The 16,542-nt window shown below is 36.3% G+C and overlaps 1 protein-coding gene across 1 annotated transcript; it reads right to left on the bottom strand.

Moving 5' to 3' along the window:
- Positions 1-8,757: 8,757 nt before the first annotated feature.
- Positions 8,758-16,350, bottom strand: LOC140754935 (juvenile hormone esterase-like). Its single transcript, XM_073090090.1, has 11 exons — positions 16,191-16,350; positions 15,180-15,328; positions 14,483-14,622; positions 13,129-13,271; positions 12,667-12,852; positions 12,102-12,292; positions 11,213-11,381; positions 10,481-10,694; positions 10,165-10,274; positions 9,691-9,823; positions 8,758-9,037 (listed from the first exon to the last, which is right to left on the bottom strand). Exons 1-11 carry the CDS (start codon positions 16,264-16,266, stop codon positions 8,845-8,847), a joined length of 1,704 nt encoding a protein of 567 aa, XP_072946191.1. The 5' UTR covers positions 16,267-16,350; the 3' UTR covers positions 8,758-8,844.
- Between the last annotated feature and the right edge of the window lie 192 nt (positions 16,351-16,542).

Here is a 16,542-nt window from a genome sequence, read left to right on the forward strand (position 1 = left end):
GCTTTCAAAGGTATGTGAGGTCTATCAATAGCATAGATATAGCGTAGCGAAAAAATTCTAAGTCTATGATCAATACACACTTCGCCAGCGCGGTGGACTATTGCCTAATCCTTCTCATTCTAAGAGAGGACCAGTGCCCAGCAGTGGAACAGTCATGGGTTGATGATTGTGATGTTTTAAAATTAACTATTAATCAATTACCTATCGTTAGGATGTGGATATTAAATGAGGTCTAAGCATTTTTCTCATAGGCGATCAACAAAGTATGCGACGTTGGATATTGGCAATTATTCAATTGAGATTGAATGTCATATAAGGAAAATGTGATATGGAATTTTTTACCTGGGAATTTCAGGGATTATCTACAATTCCAGACAGGATCTTATTGAGGATTGAGGACTAATATTTATCAAGAAGCACGGGGTGCGTAACCAAATTCCGGTAACACAGTACTACGTGTAATTCTTATGTAATAAATTCTCGTGTCACAATGTTAGTTACCGTACTCCTCCGAAACGGCTTTACCGATTTCCACCAAATTTTATATGCATATTCAGTAGGTCTGAGAATCGGCTACTATCTATTTTTCATACCCCTAAGTGATAAGGGTTGGTCACCCTTAACATTTTTTTTTATTTATATGGCTACACAACGTTTGCCGGGTCAGCTAGTATAATATAATACTTCACGAAAGGTTTCAGCGTGAAAAAAATCAAATAAAAAATAAAATCAAATCAAATACTTTTTTAAAATTCAAAATACGTTCTTTACAGAGCATTTTTTGAATGTCGTTACATCTACCACTACTTCACAAGGTGTTTCGTTATGGAGAAGAAGCATAATAATACAATCTGAATAAACATCTATGGTTGACCTCAAGAAGGCCTCTAATCCTGCGTGGAGTTGAATAAAGATGTCCATGGGCAGCTGCCACAAATCCGAAAAACTAAAGTCTCGTTTGTTAGGTACCTTTGTGATATACCTGTGTTCAGGTGTTAATTTTATTGTTGCACAGATACATGAATTATTTTCACTTTCATAAATAAAAAATAGCATATTTATATCTATTCTTATCACATGTCCTAAACTTCCCTTTTTGAAAAAACTCGAAAAGGTACAAAAGAAAATACAGTGCAAAAGTGTAATCCTTTTTGGGAGTGGGTCAAAACATTTATCTTTGAAGATATAAGATAAAATATGTATGATTCGTATTCGTTTCTCTGTTTTATTTTCAGCATGTACCTAGTTATACCACCCACGACCACCTCAGGGTCCGTCTTCACACTCCCAGGAGCATCATATTAAATTCCCGTTAAAATGTATGCCTTGCAAAATTCCATTATGTTCTTTGTAATAAAATGTTACCACCTAAGTTAGTCATTCGCAAGCACCGAAATAAACCGGTCACCTCATTTTAATGTATTTTTAATTTTTAAAAAGACAATTACGACTCCCGAAAATAGATCTACCTACTTTCTTTATTATGTATGCTTGACCACGCATAAGGATAACAAAAGGTCAAGGAATTGTTGTGATTACATAATCATATTTTAATCATATTATGCTGTTGGGTTATCTGTACATTGATAACTAGGTATAAAGTTATTTAAAGAAACAAACCTATTTTATAACATTGAAGTGATAAACAAGGGTAAGTGATGGATAAGTGTCTACTGCCAGACATCTTTAACCAACCCCAGATAACATTAAAATTCTGTCTGAGGTTAGCAATAGATGGGTTACCGATCTGAGCTTGGAACGAGTCGGGTAAGTGCGGTAGTGGTGCTTCCGGATTTACACCACAGAGACTTTGTGAATAAATTAGTCAAGTTTTTTTTAAATATAGGAGTATCAGACGAGCATGTAGTCCACCTGATGGTAAGTGGCTACTCATACTCCCGCCCATAGACATCTGTAATCAACTTCAGATAGGACTAGATTTTTCTACCTGAGGTCGGCCACCGATGCGCCCCTAACCCTGAGGACTAAGTTGCAACGCCTCGGAAAAGTATGTCTCCATTACCACACCCTTCAAAACAGAACACATCAGCTCAACACTGCTGTTATGACGCAGAAATAGGTGTGGCGGTGGTGCTGCCGGAGACGAAACAAAAAGGGTTATACCACCTTCGTACCACACAAAAGTCAATCTGTACCCTTACCAGGAGTTTTTACGTTTCGACAAATATGACTGTTTTGGTATTTGTTTACGTATTGGCCCATACGATTTTCTAGTTCGGACACAATCCGCTAGGGGCGCTGATTGGAATTTGTATGGGCAAATACGTAAACAAATACCAAAACAGTCATATTTGTCGAAACTTAAAAACTCATGGTACGGGTACTGGTTCGAAAAATGTGTAGAGTAAAATTATTGTGTAGCGATAGTGCCATCAGTGTTAAACCACAACGGGTTTTACCACTTTGAGCCAAACTTGTCGCACTTGATTCATACAAAGATTAAATAATTGAACAATAAGCTTATGAATCGACATTATGACGTCAAAACTTCACTTTGTTTATAAACACGAGTTGAGGAAAACCAAGCTATTACTCGCAGGGAAGCCCAGACCTTGATCTCGTGAGACGTGGCCTGATTGCGAATTACTTATTTAATTAGTGTTCTCAGGTAATCTATAATGTATATGCACATAATAAAATGGAAGCGTTTTTTTTCTTGTTAGAAATATATTCAAATTATTTAATTGTAGTATTGTTTTAATAAATCACTTTGTGTTATTTTCATGATGTGTTATTTTTGTGGCTGGCTGTATAGTCACTGGCTGTACGGGTTATACGATTGTATGCATTAGCATAAAAAAGAAAAATAACGCTCTTGGCGGGAGACTTGTATTTTACGCGGGAATAATGACAGATGTAATTTGGTCGAAGAATTAGTATTCATTTATTACTCTTTATTTACACATTCAAAACAATAAAACAACATATTTAGAATAAAAATAGTAAATTCTAATTTTATATATAGTCTCGGCAAAAGGAGTACAGGACGCCCCCCGACCAGGTGGACTGATGACCTGAGGCGGACGGCGGGTAACCGCTGGATGCAGACGGCTCAAGACCGGTCGTAGTGGCGCAGATTAGGGGAGGCCTGTGTCCAGCAGTGGACTCTGAAAGAGCGGTGGACAGATGGATATGTACAATCTGCTATTAACAACGAAAAAACATCATGAGTAAAATAATAATCAATTTAGGTACTAATAATACATTTTGAAGGTGGTAGAACCCTTTGTGGTTCGACTCCGGCGGCACCACCGCCACACCTATTTCTACTTAATAACAGCAGTTTTAGGCGCTGCTGTGTTCCGGTTTGAAGGGTGTGGTAAGGGAGACAGACTTTTCAGAGGCGTTCCAGCTTAGTCCTCAGGGGTAGCGGCGCATCTGTGGCCGACCTCAGGTAGGAATACCTAATCGTATCTAGGATTGATTACAGATGTCCATGAGCGGCAGTAGCCACTTACCATCAGGTGGACTGCATGCTCGTCTGTTACTCCTATATTATATAAAATAATAATAATAATAATATTTTGCTACTCCTAAGGACCACACAAGGACTTGGATAACATGCGATTTGGATAAAGAAAGAGATCACCATATTTTATAAGTCTTATCTTTATTATAGCAAATATTATTTATATTTCCAAGTTTTCTAACTTTTCCTAAGTTTACGTTTCGTGATTTGACTCCGGAGGCACCACATCACAAATATTTTTCAATTATAACATTCTGGTTTGATAGGTGTAGTCATAGATTAGTAAAGATACTTCGCCGCCTTGAAATTTAATGAAGCCACAAACGACTTATTAGTAAGTTCTTTTTTTGAATTCATGACAAATAAAATCATTTGTAGAGAAAATTTTCGAATAAATAACTAGTACTGCGTAATTTACATAATAAATAAATAATTATTTCAAATATTTTAGGGACATTTTAGCACGGAGACGTGGCAAAACTTTTTTACGCAACTATTTCAATTTTCAAAACTGGGTACATTTTCTTGTTAGGAGTGAGTAATCTTTACTAATCTATGGGTGTAGTAATAAAGGATTTCTTATATGAGGCGTTGCAACTTAATCCTCATCAACATGTTTGTGACCACTGGCTGACCTTAGGTACCACTCTAATCGTTCATGGGCAGCTGTTGCCGCTAATCTAAGATCACATTTCGTTTGTAGCCCATAATATAAAGAAAAGCCAGGTATAGGTATGTAAGCCAGGTATAGGTATGGGTATGGTAAGTTAATCCACAGCAATAACTAAACACTACAATGACTTGCAGTAAGTCAAGAATATTTTCCTTTCAAAGTGTCATACAGTTAGAAACTATAGTTCACGCGCATATATTACGAATGATACTAGTTTTCCTTCATCAACAACCCTTTACTGTCCCACTGCTAGGCACGGGTCTCCTCTCATAATGAGAAGGTATTGGTATTGGTACTAGTTTTCCTTACTGGCATGTGAATCGGTTCTCTTCATAGGTTATTTTTACTCGTATAGTAAGAGAAGGTTTTGTGTATACAAATCACGGTAAGCAATTTTAGTAGAAATAACTGTAAATATATTTAGGTATCTTAAGATAAATATAATATAATAAGATATGTATTGATATTATAGGTACAACTTCAGAACGGACTAGCAGTTTGGCGCGGACTATACATGAATAAAAAGTTACAAAAACAAGTAATAACAAAAGAAATGTATATTAAGAAACGTTTTAAAAAATCTTTCATTTGTAAAACGTAAAAATATGTAATAATTTTAAGCAATTATTTCATAATAAATAAATATTTTTGTTATTATCATACTTATAATTATCATATTATTAATTATAAAAACTTTGAAATAATAAGGGTTGCTGATTGTTGCTCATATTCATTTAATTTCACAATAATAAATATTTGATCTCTTTACCTTATTTATTATAATCTATGTGTTTTCCTGTATTTAATAAACCTATCGTGAATGGTCAATTGGTCACTTTCCTAATGTGCTAATAACTGATAAGAACTAGTTAGGGAAAACCTTGTTGATTTGATGATTGTGGCAATTACCCTTAATATAAATATCTTAAGTCATAGCTTGAGGCTATGAGTTTCTTTATTATATTTCGCAGGAACTAATAACATATATAGGATATACATAGGATATGGACAGCATAAATAGTGAAAGTACCTTCAAAAGGTGCAAGACGAGGCGCGTCCCACGTGCAGGTGGCCGTCCTCCATGGGAACAGTTTACCTCCATTGCGGAAAGTGACTCTACCTATCACATCATATATTTTTATTGTTACAAGTTGTGTTTAAATTAAAATATTTTTTTTAATTTATTCGCGAAATAGACTGCAATTCTTTCCTCGACGCTGGTCTCATAACTCACATTACAATGTTTTGATTTAAATAGTAACATAATCTATACTTAGTCATCATGTTTTCATTTTTATTGAAACATTACTAATTCAAGGCGTATCGCAAAAAATCTTAACCGGCTTACTGTTTATTTTTCCTCAAGCCAATGTTTGTAAAGTATACGCAGCAATATATTCATGTCTGTATTACCTATTGAATAAGACTGGAAATAAATTGCTCTCATGTGTATATGAGAAATGTCACAAGTAATCTAGTGGTCACCTTGATACGAGTTCAAGGAAACTAGAACATGATAAGGTGTTTTGAAATAAACAGTGTTATCAAATTTCTCACGACACTTATCTGCTTCGGTTAACTGTAGTAATTGTAATCTAAGATGACCTGCTTAGAGTTCAACTTTGTTGTTGTTGTTGTTGTTGAGCTTACAAAATATATAAGCGTTGTTTTATTTAACCCCTTGTTGTCAGACTTACAAAAGACAATGTGACAATGACAAATAGGCAATGTTTTATCTATCACCGCACAACGAAGTATCATTTAATTTAATTTTAGTATATTTAAGCAGATAATGCTTTATTAATTATATGTAAAAATAATGGCATTAAAAAAAACAGAAAAAGAGAATAATTATTTTTAAAAATTAAATAAATAATAGTTAAAAAAAACTAAAAAATACGCTTTTATAAAAAAATCGACCAAAAAATGAAAAATAAATAATAGTTTAAAAAAACTAAAAAAATACACTTTTTATAGAAAATCCAACTAAAAAATAGAAAATAACTTTTTTAAAATTTGAATTAAGAATAGTGTAAATAAGATAAAAATATTTTTTATTGTAAAAAAAGCGTGGGGTGCATGGTGTCAATAGTTATAAATATTTTATTGATAGATATTGAGTAGAAGGATTATCATTTTGATAATATCTTAAAAAGCACCTTTGCTTAGCAGTGCAAAAATGAATATTGGGTCATTGTTTAAGACAGCTGTATGAAGTGGTGTTTTACATTGGTGTTTATTTTTATTGTTAACGTGAAAATCCCAGAGGAGTTGTTGAATGACATCCGATTGCCAATGCTAACTGCTTTCTTTCATAATTTATACCATATCCCAGGTCCTCTATCTTGGATAAAAGTAACCACGGAAAAAGGATGATAGAGCATCTTTTAAAAACAGGCGCTGATGGCAATACTCAAGAGAAAAACGGTCAACTGCTTTACATCTAGCCATTTCAAAAGGACGTCGTCCAATCATCGATTTAATATTACAGCATGATGATGTTAATATCAAAAATAATTCTAGAATTTCTTCTCTTTGTGTTGCTGCTGCCTGCAGAGATTTTAAAACTGTTAGTAGTTTAATTAATTTTACAGCTCCAGTTAATAATATAAGTTGTGACTATGACGATGAGCTGAAATCATATATGCCTTTACATTTGGCAGCAAGAAATGGGAACAATGAAATAGTGGAAATCTTGTTAAAGGAAGGTGCAGATGTTGAAGTGCTGAATGAATAAGGATGATGAGACACCGCTTCATGATGCTATTAACAACGGACGCGTCGAAGTTGAGGTCAGGTCAGGTCAAGTCAGGTCAGGTCAGGTCAGGTCAGGTCAGGTCAGGTCAGGTCAGGTCAGGTCAGGTCAGGTCAGGTCAGGTCAGGTCAGGTCAAGGTCAGGTCAGGTCAGGTCAGGTCAGGTCAGGTCAGGTCAGGTCAGGTCAAGGTCAGGTCAGGTCAGGTCAGGTCAGGTCAGGTCAGGTCAGGTCAGGTCAGGTCAAGTCAGGTCAGGTTAGGTTAGGTTAGGTGATCGGCGCGCCTGGTAGATTCCTTTATTGGTCTTAACGCAGACCTTCCGGGTCTCAGGAAGACAAAAATCGCTGATCCTGATTATCCTAGTAAGGATAACGGGTCAGAATGTTTAAAATATTGAATTGTCATCGGTCCTTAATAAGTATGCCAAATTTCAAGTTAATCCGACGTTTTGAAGGGGGTTAAAATCATGTTCAAAGATTCCGTTACATACTAACATACATACGTCTGAAGCTAATAAAAGCGTATTAAAAAGACAAACCCACTGAGTTTCTTACCGGATCTTCTCAGTAGAGGTCGCGTTCCGATCCGGTAGTAGTTTAAGAAAATATTGTAACTGACAATTTGTAAGTGCCGCCGTTGGCCTATACAAAAATAAATATATTTCAATATAATTATCTGCTTCGGTAAATTTAAGTTATGTTAATCTAAGATATGGTGATGATTAAGATTTTTTTGTTGTCAGAATTACAAAAGATAATACAAAAGATAAACAATGATTTGTGCTTCGGTGGCCAATATGAATGTTAATTGAAAATACATATGGTTTAACTTTGTTGTTTTCGGACTTACAAAGGAAATTCAAACATCAAGTTTTCGCTCCTGACTACGTTCACCTGAGGACTTTTCGCGCATGAGTGACATAATTTTTGTGTAATACTTGCTTATCTATTCTACCTCGAAAGTTCTAAAAGTGAAAGCGTTATCCAAATTGGTTCAGTTTATGTATACTCTGTTAAGAGTGAATATTTTTAAGTTATATCAATTGGAGCACAATAAAAATTATTTATAGATTGCAAGTACCCAAGATATAGTACAATTACCTACTATCATATATTTTTATTAATATACTTTTTAAAATAAAATGTAGGCGATAAGATCAATAATGAAAATCTAGTTATAAACATTGAATTTTTAACGTACATTATATTACATACAAGGAAAACGGAAAAAATAAAAATCGCCCGCCGGGATTCCCAGGCAACGAGTAATAAAGGTTACCACCTGCTTACTAATTTCATTATCTGTACGAAAATAGCATAATTGATGTGTTTACTTGAATGGACTGCGGTTTTAATAGCAGACACATATGATTTTTATATCTTTTTAGCCCACGTTGGACATCATCATCAACCCATTACTGTCCCACTACTAGGCACGGGCCTCCCCTTTGAATGAGAAGAATTAGGCCATAGTCCACCGCGCTGGCCAAGTGCGTATTGTAGACTTCACATACCTTTGAAAACTTTTTTTTAGATTTCTCAGGTATGCAGGTTTTATCACGATGTTTTCATCTGCCGTTTAAGCAAGTGATAAATAATTTCTAATACGCACATAACTACGAAAAATCAATTAATTAAATAATTTCTAATGGTGTGATATATTTTTTTGCAACTTTTGTGAATAGCCTAAGCATCATTCAGCAAGTTCATTAAATGTTGTATTAGACATAAGTTAGAGATTAGTTAATAGCACTGTTTATTAAAAAAAAAAACTACCCGTCAAAATGAAAATGAGATTAGTAAAATCTCATTTTCATTTCCATTTCCAATAAAACACGTCATAATTTGTTGTAATATTTATTAACATGTCTAAATAAATTATGACACAAAACATCACTTTTCGTTTATAGATCTAATTTTCGAAATAATCACGTCTTCTTTGCACTTTTATAATTGTAGTCAATGGGAAACAGTTCATCCCATACTCTGAAGCGGTCTTCGAAGAGATTCTGGTGGACGGAGAAGGTGCTGCCGAGCTGCAAGTAGTTCCTCTTGGACGGGACCATTGGAGGCCACGACAGGTCTTTTATTTCTGGCAAATCTCCACGAGGGTTCGGATCACTGGAACAATTATGAAGAAATTTAAGACTCTTTGGACACAATTAGTAAGCTACTGTTTATTCTATTTATGTACATCAGTGGTACAATTGAAGTGCGAAGTGTTATCGGCGGCAATCTTAAGGAAAGTGATGGAAAATATGATAAAACGGGTGCAAATGTGTCAAAGCTGGTGGAAGACACTTGAAAGATATCATATTTTTCAATTAGCAAAAAATAGGTTACATGTCCTGGTAAAGATTTCTATTACTCAAAATCACTTTATTGTATTCAGTACAAAAGTTTGTCAAAAACAAAATTAGATGATTAATTTTGCGCCACCCTATAGAAGTAGTAGGCCTACCTACACAAAATCTGGTTAAGATCCAACACAAGAGTTAAGTAATTACCCTTTCCTTTTGTCATCATAATATCGTAAAAAACCTAGATGCTTGAGTTTAACACTTCTTACAGTCTATTAAAACGTAGCCATGCTCATAGAATATGACTGTTGATCCAATTATTCTGAGAAAAATGTGTACTAATATGCAAAATACGACGGTGCTCTTTCTTACCCTGAGCGGAAACTCTTCAACCTTGCTTGAAGTAGGCCGCATTTCAATCGAACCAAATATGAAAACCTCCCATTAAACTTCTGGTAATATTAGATACTTTACCCGTTCTTAGCGAAGTTGTACATGACGGCGGTCATCCTGTCGACCATCTTCGCATCAGGTCCTGTCAGCCCGATGTCGGGGAACAGCGCGCTGATCGTGAACATGTAGATCAGGTCATCGTGGTGCGCCACACCTGGAATTGTATAATTTTTTATAATATTTCTTGTAATAAAGTTGTGATGGTAGAACACGCTGTGGTTCTTCTCCAGCGGCACAACCGCCACACCTATTTTTGTCTCATAACAGCAGTGTTAAGCGCTGTTGTGTTCTGGTTTTAAGGGTGTGGTAAGGGAGATATACTTTTTCTAGGCGTTCCAGCTTACTCCTCAGGGGTAGCGGCGCATCTGTGGCCGATCTCAGGTAGGAATATGTAACCATACTCGTGCTTAAAGAAATTTACAAAACTTGCAAGAACCTTTTGATGACAGCATTGTGGTTATGGCAAATCTCAAAAAGTTCTATCTTAATACTTACCAGCTGGTTTTTTGGTATTCGGGTCCTCGTAGAAGCTGTGCTGTCCTACGTAGTTGAACTCATAGTAATACACCGGTGACTTTGAGTGGATACACATGAGGTTTGCGAGCCTGGTAACAGAAAAGGTACATACACGGTTGAGGTTCCAATTGATACAGTAATTGAATATACTTTTCAATTCAGAAGAGCAAGAACTATGTAGTATGAAGAGATGTAGATGTTAGGGAAAAAAGCTGCTATCTGCTTTTATAAGCTTTAAAAAAAAGTTTAGTTCATTTACATTTTTTCCCAATGATTTCATCATGGTATAACTTACCTGTGCATAGCAAATCCGACCAGAGAATCTCCATAGAGTACTTCCAAACCAGCATTTGTTTTGGAGTCATTCCGCAGGGGTCCCTGGCCAATGAACCTCTCCCTCAGGACCCTGGCCGGCTGCGGGTTATCTCTCGGCAGCAAGAAAGCGATGGATGCCAGTTTATCCCATTCTTTGTCCATCAGCTCTATGCGTGTTGCGTTATTTGTGATTTCTAAAGAAAAGGAAAAAATATATCTGTTGTATGATCAACACTTGATTGTAAGAGAGAGGGAGAGAGCTATATCAATTCACACTTCGTATAATGAGCTAAAGCTACTTTGTGAAATTAACCACATTTATAATTCGGAAATTGCTTCGCTACATAACAGCAGTACCGATTCCTAGACATCAACCTACATAGAATTACAATACTCATATATTGTACTTACTAAAGAAGAAACATCTTCAATTAGAGTATTTTATTATGTCATTTATTTATAGTAGAGTCCGAGCCAAACTTCTAGTCCGCTCTGAATATAGAAACGAGTGGCGTCGCAATAGCAAATTGTAGATATTAGCGCGACGAATACAGCGCGGGACCCACCGGCGCCCCCCACTGCTCGCTCACCCGTGCGTTAGTGTGCCCTTACGTTGCTACGGAGTATATGCTTGTTGTTGTTGTGCTTGACGTGGTAACTTCAGAGCGGGCTAGAAGTTGTGCGCACTATAGGAAATTAAACAATTGCTTACTGTATGCCATCCAGTAGAATTCGTTCTTGGTTTGGCTGACAATGTACGGCATGGACTGCAGTTCTCCGTCTTGAAGCATTTCCAGGGGATGTCTCGGCAAGAATCGCTCTTGACCAAAGTCTTTCTCGATTATTGGAGTCCACACGAGGACCGGGTCTCCGGCAAATTCCTATTAAAAGCGATGCAAATGATGAAGGTGTCAACGAAAATAATGCAATAAGAACGAAATATGAAACTGAGATACATCTTAAAAGGTTTCCTTCTGGTTCTTACGTTTTAATCACATAATAATCCGAGTCCTGAGAAATCTTAGAATGAAACAATAGCCTTCGTTTTTGAAATTTTATCAAAATTTCACCAAGATATTTATTTATTTTTAACCGACTTCAAAAAAGTAGGAGGTTTCTCAATTCGACCATATATATGTTTTTCTTTTATAATATAGAAGCAGCAGACAAACAGTCTACCTGATGGTAAGTGGCTCCTGCCGCCCATGGACATCTGAAATTATCCCCAGACAGAATTAGATATTCTTACCTGAGGTCGGCCACAGATGCGCCGCTACCCCTGAGGACTAAGCTGAAACGCATCGGACAAGTATGCCTCCCATACCACACCCTTTCAACCAGAACACACCAGCGTTTAACACTGCTGTTATGAGGCAAAAACGGGTATGGTGGAGGTGCCGCCGGAGTCCAACCACAAAGGGTTCTACAACCTTAGGTGAAGGTATACTTTTGTTGTGAGAGCTTCAATTTAGACCTCAGGAGTTTCAGCTGTGATCAGATTTAAATGGGACCTTAATCATATTATTCTAAAATCTAATTCTAAACAATTGATCTTTAAAACTACTTCTGTAGAACAAAAACTCTTGAGCTAACATCCTTACATTAAATCCAGTCAGTGAGTCTCCCAACGTCTTCCAAGGGATGGTCTTCAAACAGTCCATGATGGCTTTGCTGTCAGTGGTCGGACATCCAACCAGCTCCGCTTGCTTCTTGGCGAGATGGAACTGGTCATAACCGATCACCACTTGTGAGAATGGAGATGAACTCATTGATATCGCGCGATGGAATAACCCTAAAACAAATCATGATATAAGATTCTGGTGTGCTGATGATTTGATCATTCTGTTATATCGATATACTAAACAACTATGATGCTGGTTTCTGTGCTTAGGTTGCAATGTATAGAATTTGTTCTTATTTCCTTAATGTTAAATCTGTGTTGTTTCAGTGATTGCTGAACTATGATATACTTTTCAAAGTATATTCCAGGAAAGACACTATTCTTTTCATTCTAAGCAATCGTCTCCGTCGTCATGATTCAATCTTCGTCTACATTCTTCTGACGTCACTAAACTAACCATTCCTCCTTAATTAATAAAAAAATAGATTTGAACTAATACTGTACATTTACGACATAAAATTCGAATTGCAACTAGAGGAATATACCTTTAGACATGGGGGATACCAAATGCAGGCCAATGCTGAGGGATCCAGCGCTGTAGCCCATGACGGTGACGCAGGTCGGGTCTCCGCCAAAGGCCGCGATGTTCTGCTGCACCCAGCGCAGCGCCGCCACCTGGTCCTTGTAGCCGTTGTTGCCGGGCGCGTTGGCATCTCCCGTGCTGATGAAACCTGGTGCATTTAACAGATTATAATTGACATTAGTTGGCATACTCCAAATTTAGATTTAGACTAGAATCCGATAAAAAATTGGACTTCTAAATGATGATTGTAGATAACAAGGTTATCAAAGTTAGAGTGTGATCTTAATCATGAGGCAGCAGCATACATGTTATCTTTGTCAAAACAAATGTTATGTAGATAGTACATACTTCGTTGCTCATAATTTTGGAAAATATGAGCTACTAGTCACAGTTTACCTTTTTTTAATAAGCAAAAAATACGAACCAAGCGAAGCCAGACGATAGTTGATGGTGACCAACACCATGTCCCGATCCATGAAGTAGTGGGGTCCGACCACATCACTGCGCCCCGAAGCCACGTAGAAACCTCCGTGGTGGATGAACACCACCACTGGCAACGGCTTGGCACTAAGGAAAATTATTGTATTTTTTTATAAAATAATAATAGCAAACGACCGTACAGTGTACATGATGGTAAAATGGCTACTGCCGTACATTACTTACTATTATTTTATCTGGGGTTGATTACAGATGTGCATGAGCGGCAGTAGCTACTTAACATCAGTTGGGTACTGATAATTTGAATGCCGATGAGGCAGGATAAGAGAACTGTATAATTTTAAGAACTATTGTTAACCTTATTCTAGCAAATAAAGATATATGAATATGAACATGAAAAGGGACTGTCTGCTTTACCACACTTCAAACCGGAATACACCAATGTTGAACGTCGCGGTTTTTAGGCAGAAATAAGGATGGTGATTGTGCTGTAATATGATTACACCTGTTAGAAGACGTCAACACCAGTGGCTGTTAGTTTAAAAAATGTGATAATCCAGAGATATTTCAGGTGTTCCAAATAAACACTCATCCATCCTTAACCGCAAGTACGACAAATGTACGGTTTGTTTACATGTTAATGTAATATGGCCAGTAATATGTGCAATAAAGGGCGGCAATGACACTTGCCTACTATCAGATGTAAAGTGAGCTCATTTGTACTTGAATTACATTAAAACATAATAACAAAATTGAGCAAATAATGTTTACATGAAAGGTGCAATTAATTAAGTGATTTGAATTTAATTTTATTATACCTATGATTTTATAATGACATTGAAGACAAATTTTAAGAATTTGTGTCATATCAAGATAAGAAACATTGGGACATAGAATGTTTCCTTGTGACACACCGCACGCGTCATATTGGAGCTAATTCCTTTATAGTGGTTTCTGATTGTTTATTTACCTGCATGACTTGCATTAATCCAATTATTGCGTTTTCCTCTACTAAAATAAGTGAAACATAATGACATAGACCAGTATTGAAAGAAACAATAAATCAAAGGCTTGGATCAAAAAATATTTGAAGCTTTTCAAACTAATTTCATTAACGTTATAGGGGACAGATTGAATAGAAACTTAAAACTTATATTTTCAAAAGTATCTTAAATATACTACATTGTATGTATTTCATCTGTGTAGTGTTAGGTCTTTGGCATGGTTGCGTCTTATGGTAATCCTGTTTCTAACCATACATATTTAATAGCCCCGAGGACAACAGACCATAACATGGTCTCATGATACTACCTGTTCTTTCAGTAAAAATAAGGTAATACCTGTTCTTCTTAGGTGTGTAGACATTGAGCCGCAAGCAATCCTCGTCTACGTAGTACCCAGGGGTAACGGGCTGCGGGCAGGCGGGGCCCTCCTCCCTGGCGTCTACCTCACCCTCGTACTTATTGAAGGGCTTTGGAGGCTGTAGGGACAAGTAAGGTTACCGGATTGAAGTTTATGAGCTGTAAACCCTTAAGATAAATGTCATCATCATCATCAACCCATTACTGTCTCACTGCTGGGCACGGGTCTCCTCTCAGAATAAGAAGGATTAGACCATAGCCCACCGCGCTGGTCAAGTGCAAATTAGTAGACTTTACATATGTTAGGTGCATACGTGATTTTTTTTTTAAGATTTGTCATGTATGCAGATTTCCTCGCGAAGTTTTTCTGCACCGTTTAGGCGAATGATAATTAATTTCTATTACGCACATAAATTTGAAAAATTTTAGGTGCGTGCTTGAGAAATGAACCTCTGATCCCTTGATCAAGAGGCCGCGTTTCTTAAACACTAGGCTATCAATGCTTTTACAAATAAAAAAATAAATATGTTAGTAAGTATGTAGAGGCGCATTTGTGGCCGACCTGTGTGGGGTTGATTACAGATGTCCATGGGCGGCAGAAGTCACTTACCATCAGATGGACTGCATGCTCGTCTGCTACTCTACTGCTACTATATTATAAAAACAATGATCTCACCTGAAACCTAAGCTCACCAACTGGTGGCTGGGCGTAGCGGATTCCGCGGTAGCTTTCGAACCGGCGACCTCGGCGTGACGTCATCCAGGAACCCTTGATGGGACCCAAGGGTGTCACCGTCACCGGATCACCGGATGGTTGGCTTGCTCCTAAACAAAATATTCAATAAGTACAATAACAAAGAAATGATAATGTTGATGATTAAGAGAAGAGAGTAACTAAACAGTAAGATGCATGATTTATTAAATTGGACAGTACCATTACCTTTTATAATAATTTAAAAGATATTGTTAAAGACAGTTGTAAAAATATAACCACTAACCAACAGCCAAGCAAATATAAATTTGGTCCATGTGGTACAAAAAATATAAGGGTAAATATTAATCTTATGGATGAAGGTTTCCTGTAGTTATTTTTTTTATCTACAAACATAGTAGGTACTTAAACCACATATATATTATTTACGACAATTAGTGGAATACATTTACATATTTACTAGTATCTAAGTAATAAAACACATACACGATAACATTGACTGATAGAAAATGTACAGACCTGTAAGACTAGAACATAACATTTTGCCTAAGAAATGTTTATAGAGCATAAATGGGTATAAAGAAAAGTTTATGAAAATTAATTCTCTGAGAACAGAGGATCAAACAACTATAATTTTCTGTAAAAGCTAATTTATAAAAGCAAAAATATTTAATATATTAAATTAACAGCTAAATAAAGCTTGCTATGAAATAAAACATTACCTAATGAAACAAAAACAATTTAAAAAATGTAGTCTTTTGTAATATTTTTATATTGAGTATACTTGAATTAAAATGTATTAATAAATAAATTAATTAAATTTAATTATACTTTAATTATAAAGCTAGTTAAAGAATTAAACTGGAACTTTAATGAACTTAAATAAAAATACTATAACGTAAGTTAAAATAAATACACAATACAAAAATAATATCATAAATAAATGAATAACCTTTCTTATATAAACATGCCTACCTGCATGTGAGCCACCATGATACGCGTGCGTGAGACACGCAAGCGTGCAGACCACGACTGCACCGAACACATGCATCTTGTTCTCAGGTTGACCGGTCACGACTGATGCCGGCTTTTCAACTGAATATTATACCGCGAAAATGCCTTTATATGTCTTACTACATGCTGTAGACTTACTAACCAAGGCATGAATAGACTATTATATACCTACACATAAGTATGGAGTTTGACTGTGATTTAGCGCCTGAGATTTATTTTAAATATTCTAGATTTGTGTCTCAAAGTCTATTAACTTTACCAGTTAGTCCTGGCTAGCGCAGTGGACTGTTGCCTAAGCCCCTTTCATTTGAGA

This window comes from Epargyreus clarus, unplaced genomic scaffold (genome assembly GCF_041222505.1).
Source record: "Epargyreus clarus isolate Ecla_fem2 unplaced genomic scaffold, WU_Ecla_fem_2.2 ptg000032l, whole genome shotgun sequence".
Classification (NCBI taxonomy): domain Eukaryota; kingdom Metazoa; phylum Arthropoda; class Insecta; order Lepidoptera; family Hesperiidae; genus Epargyreus; species Epargyreus clarus.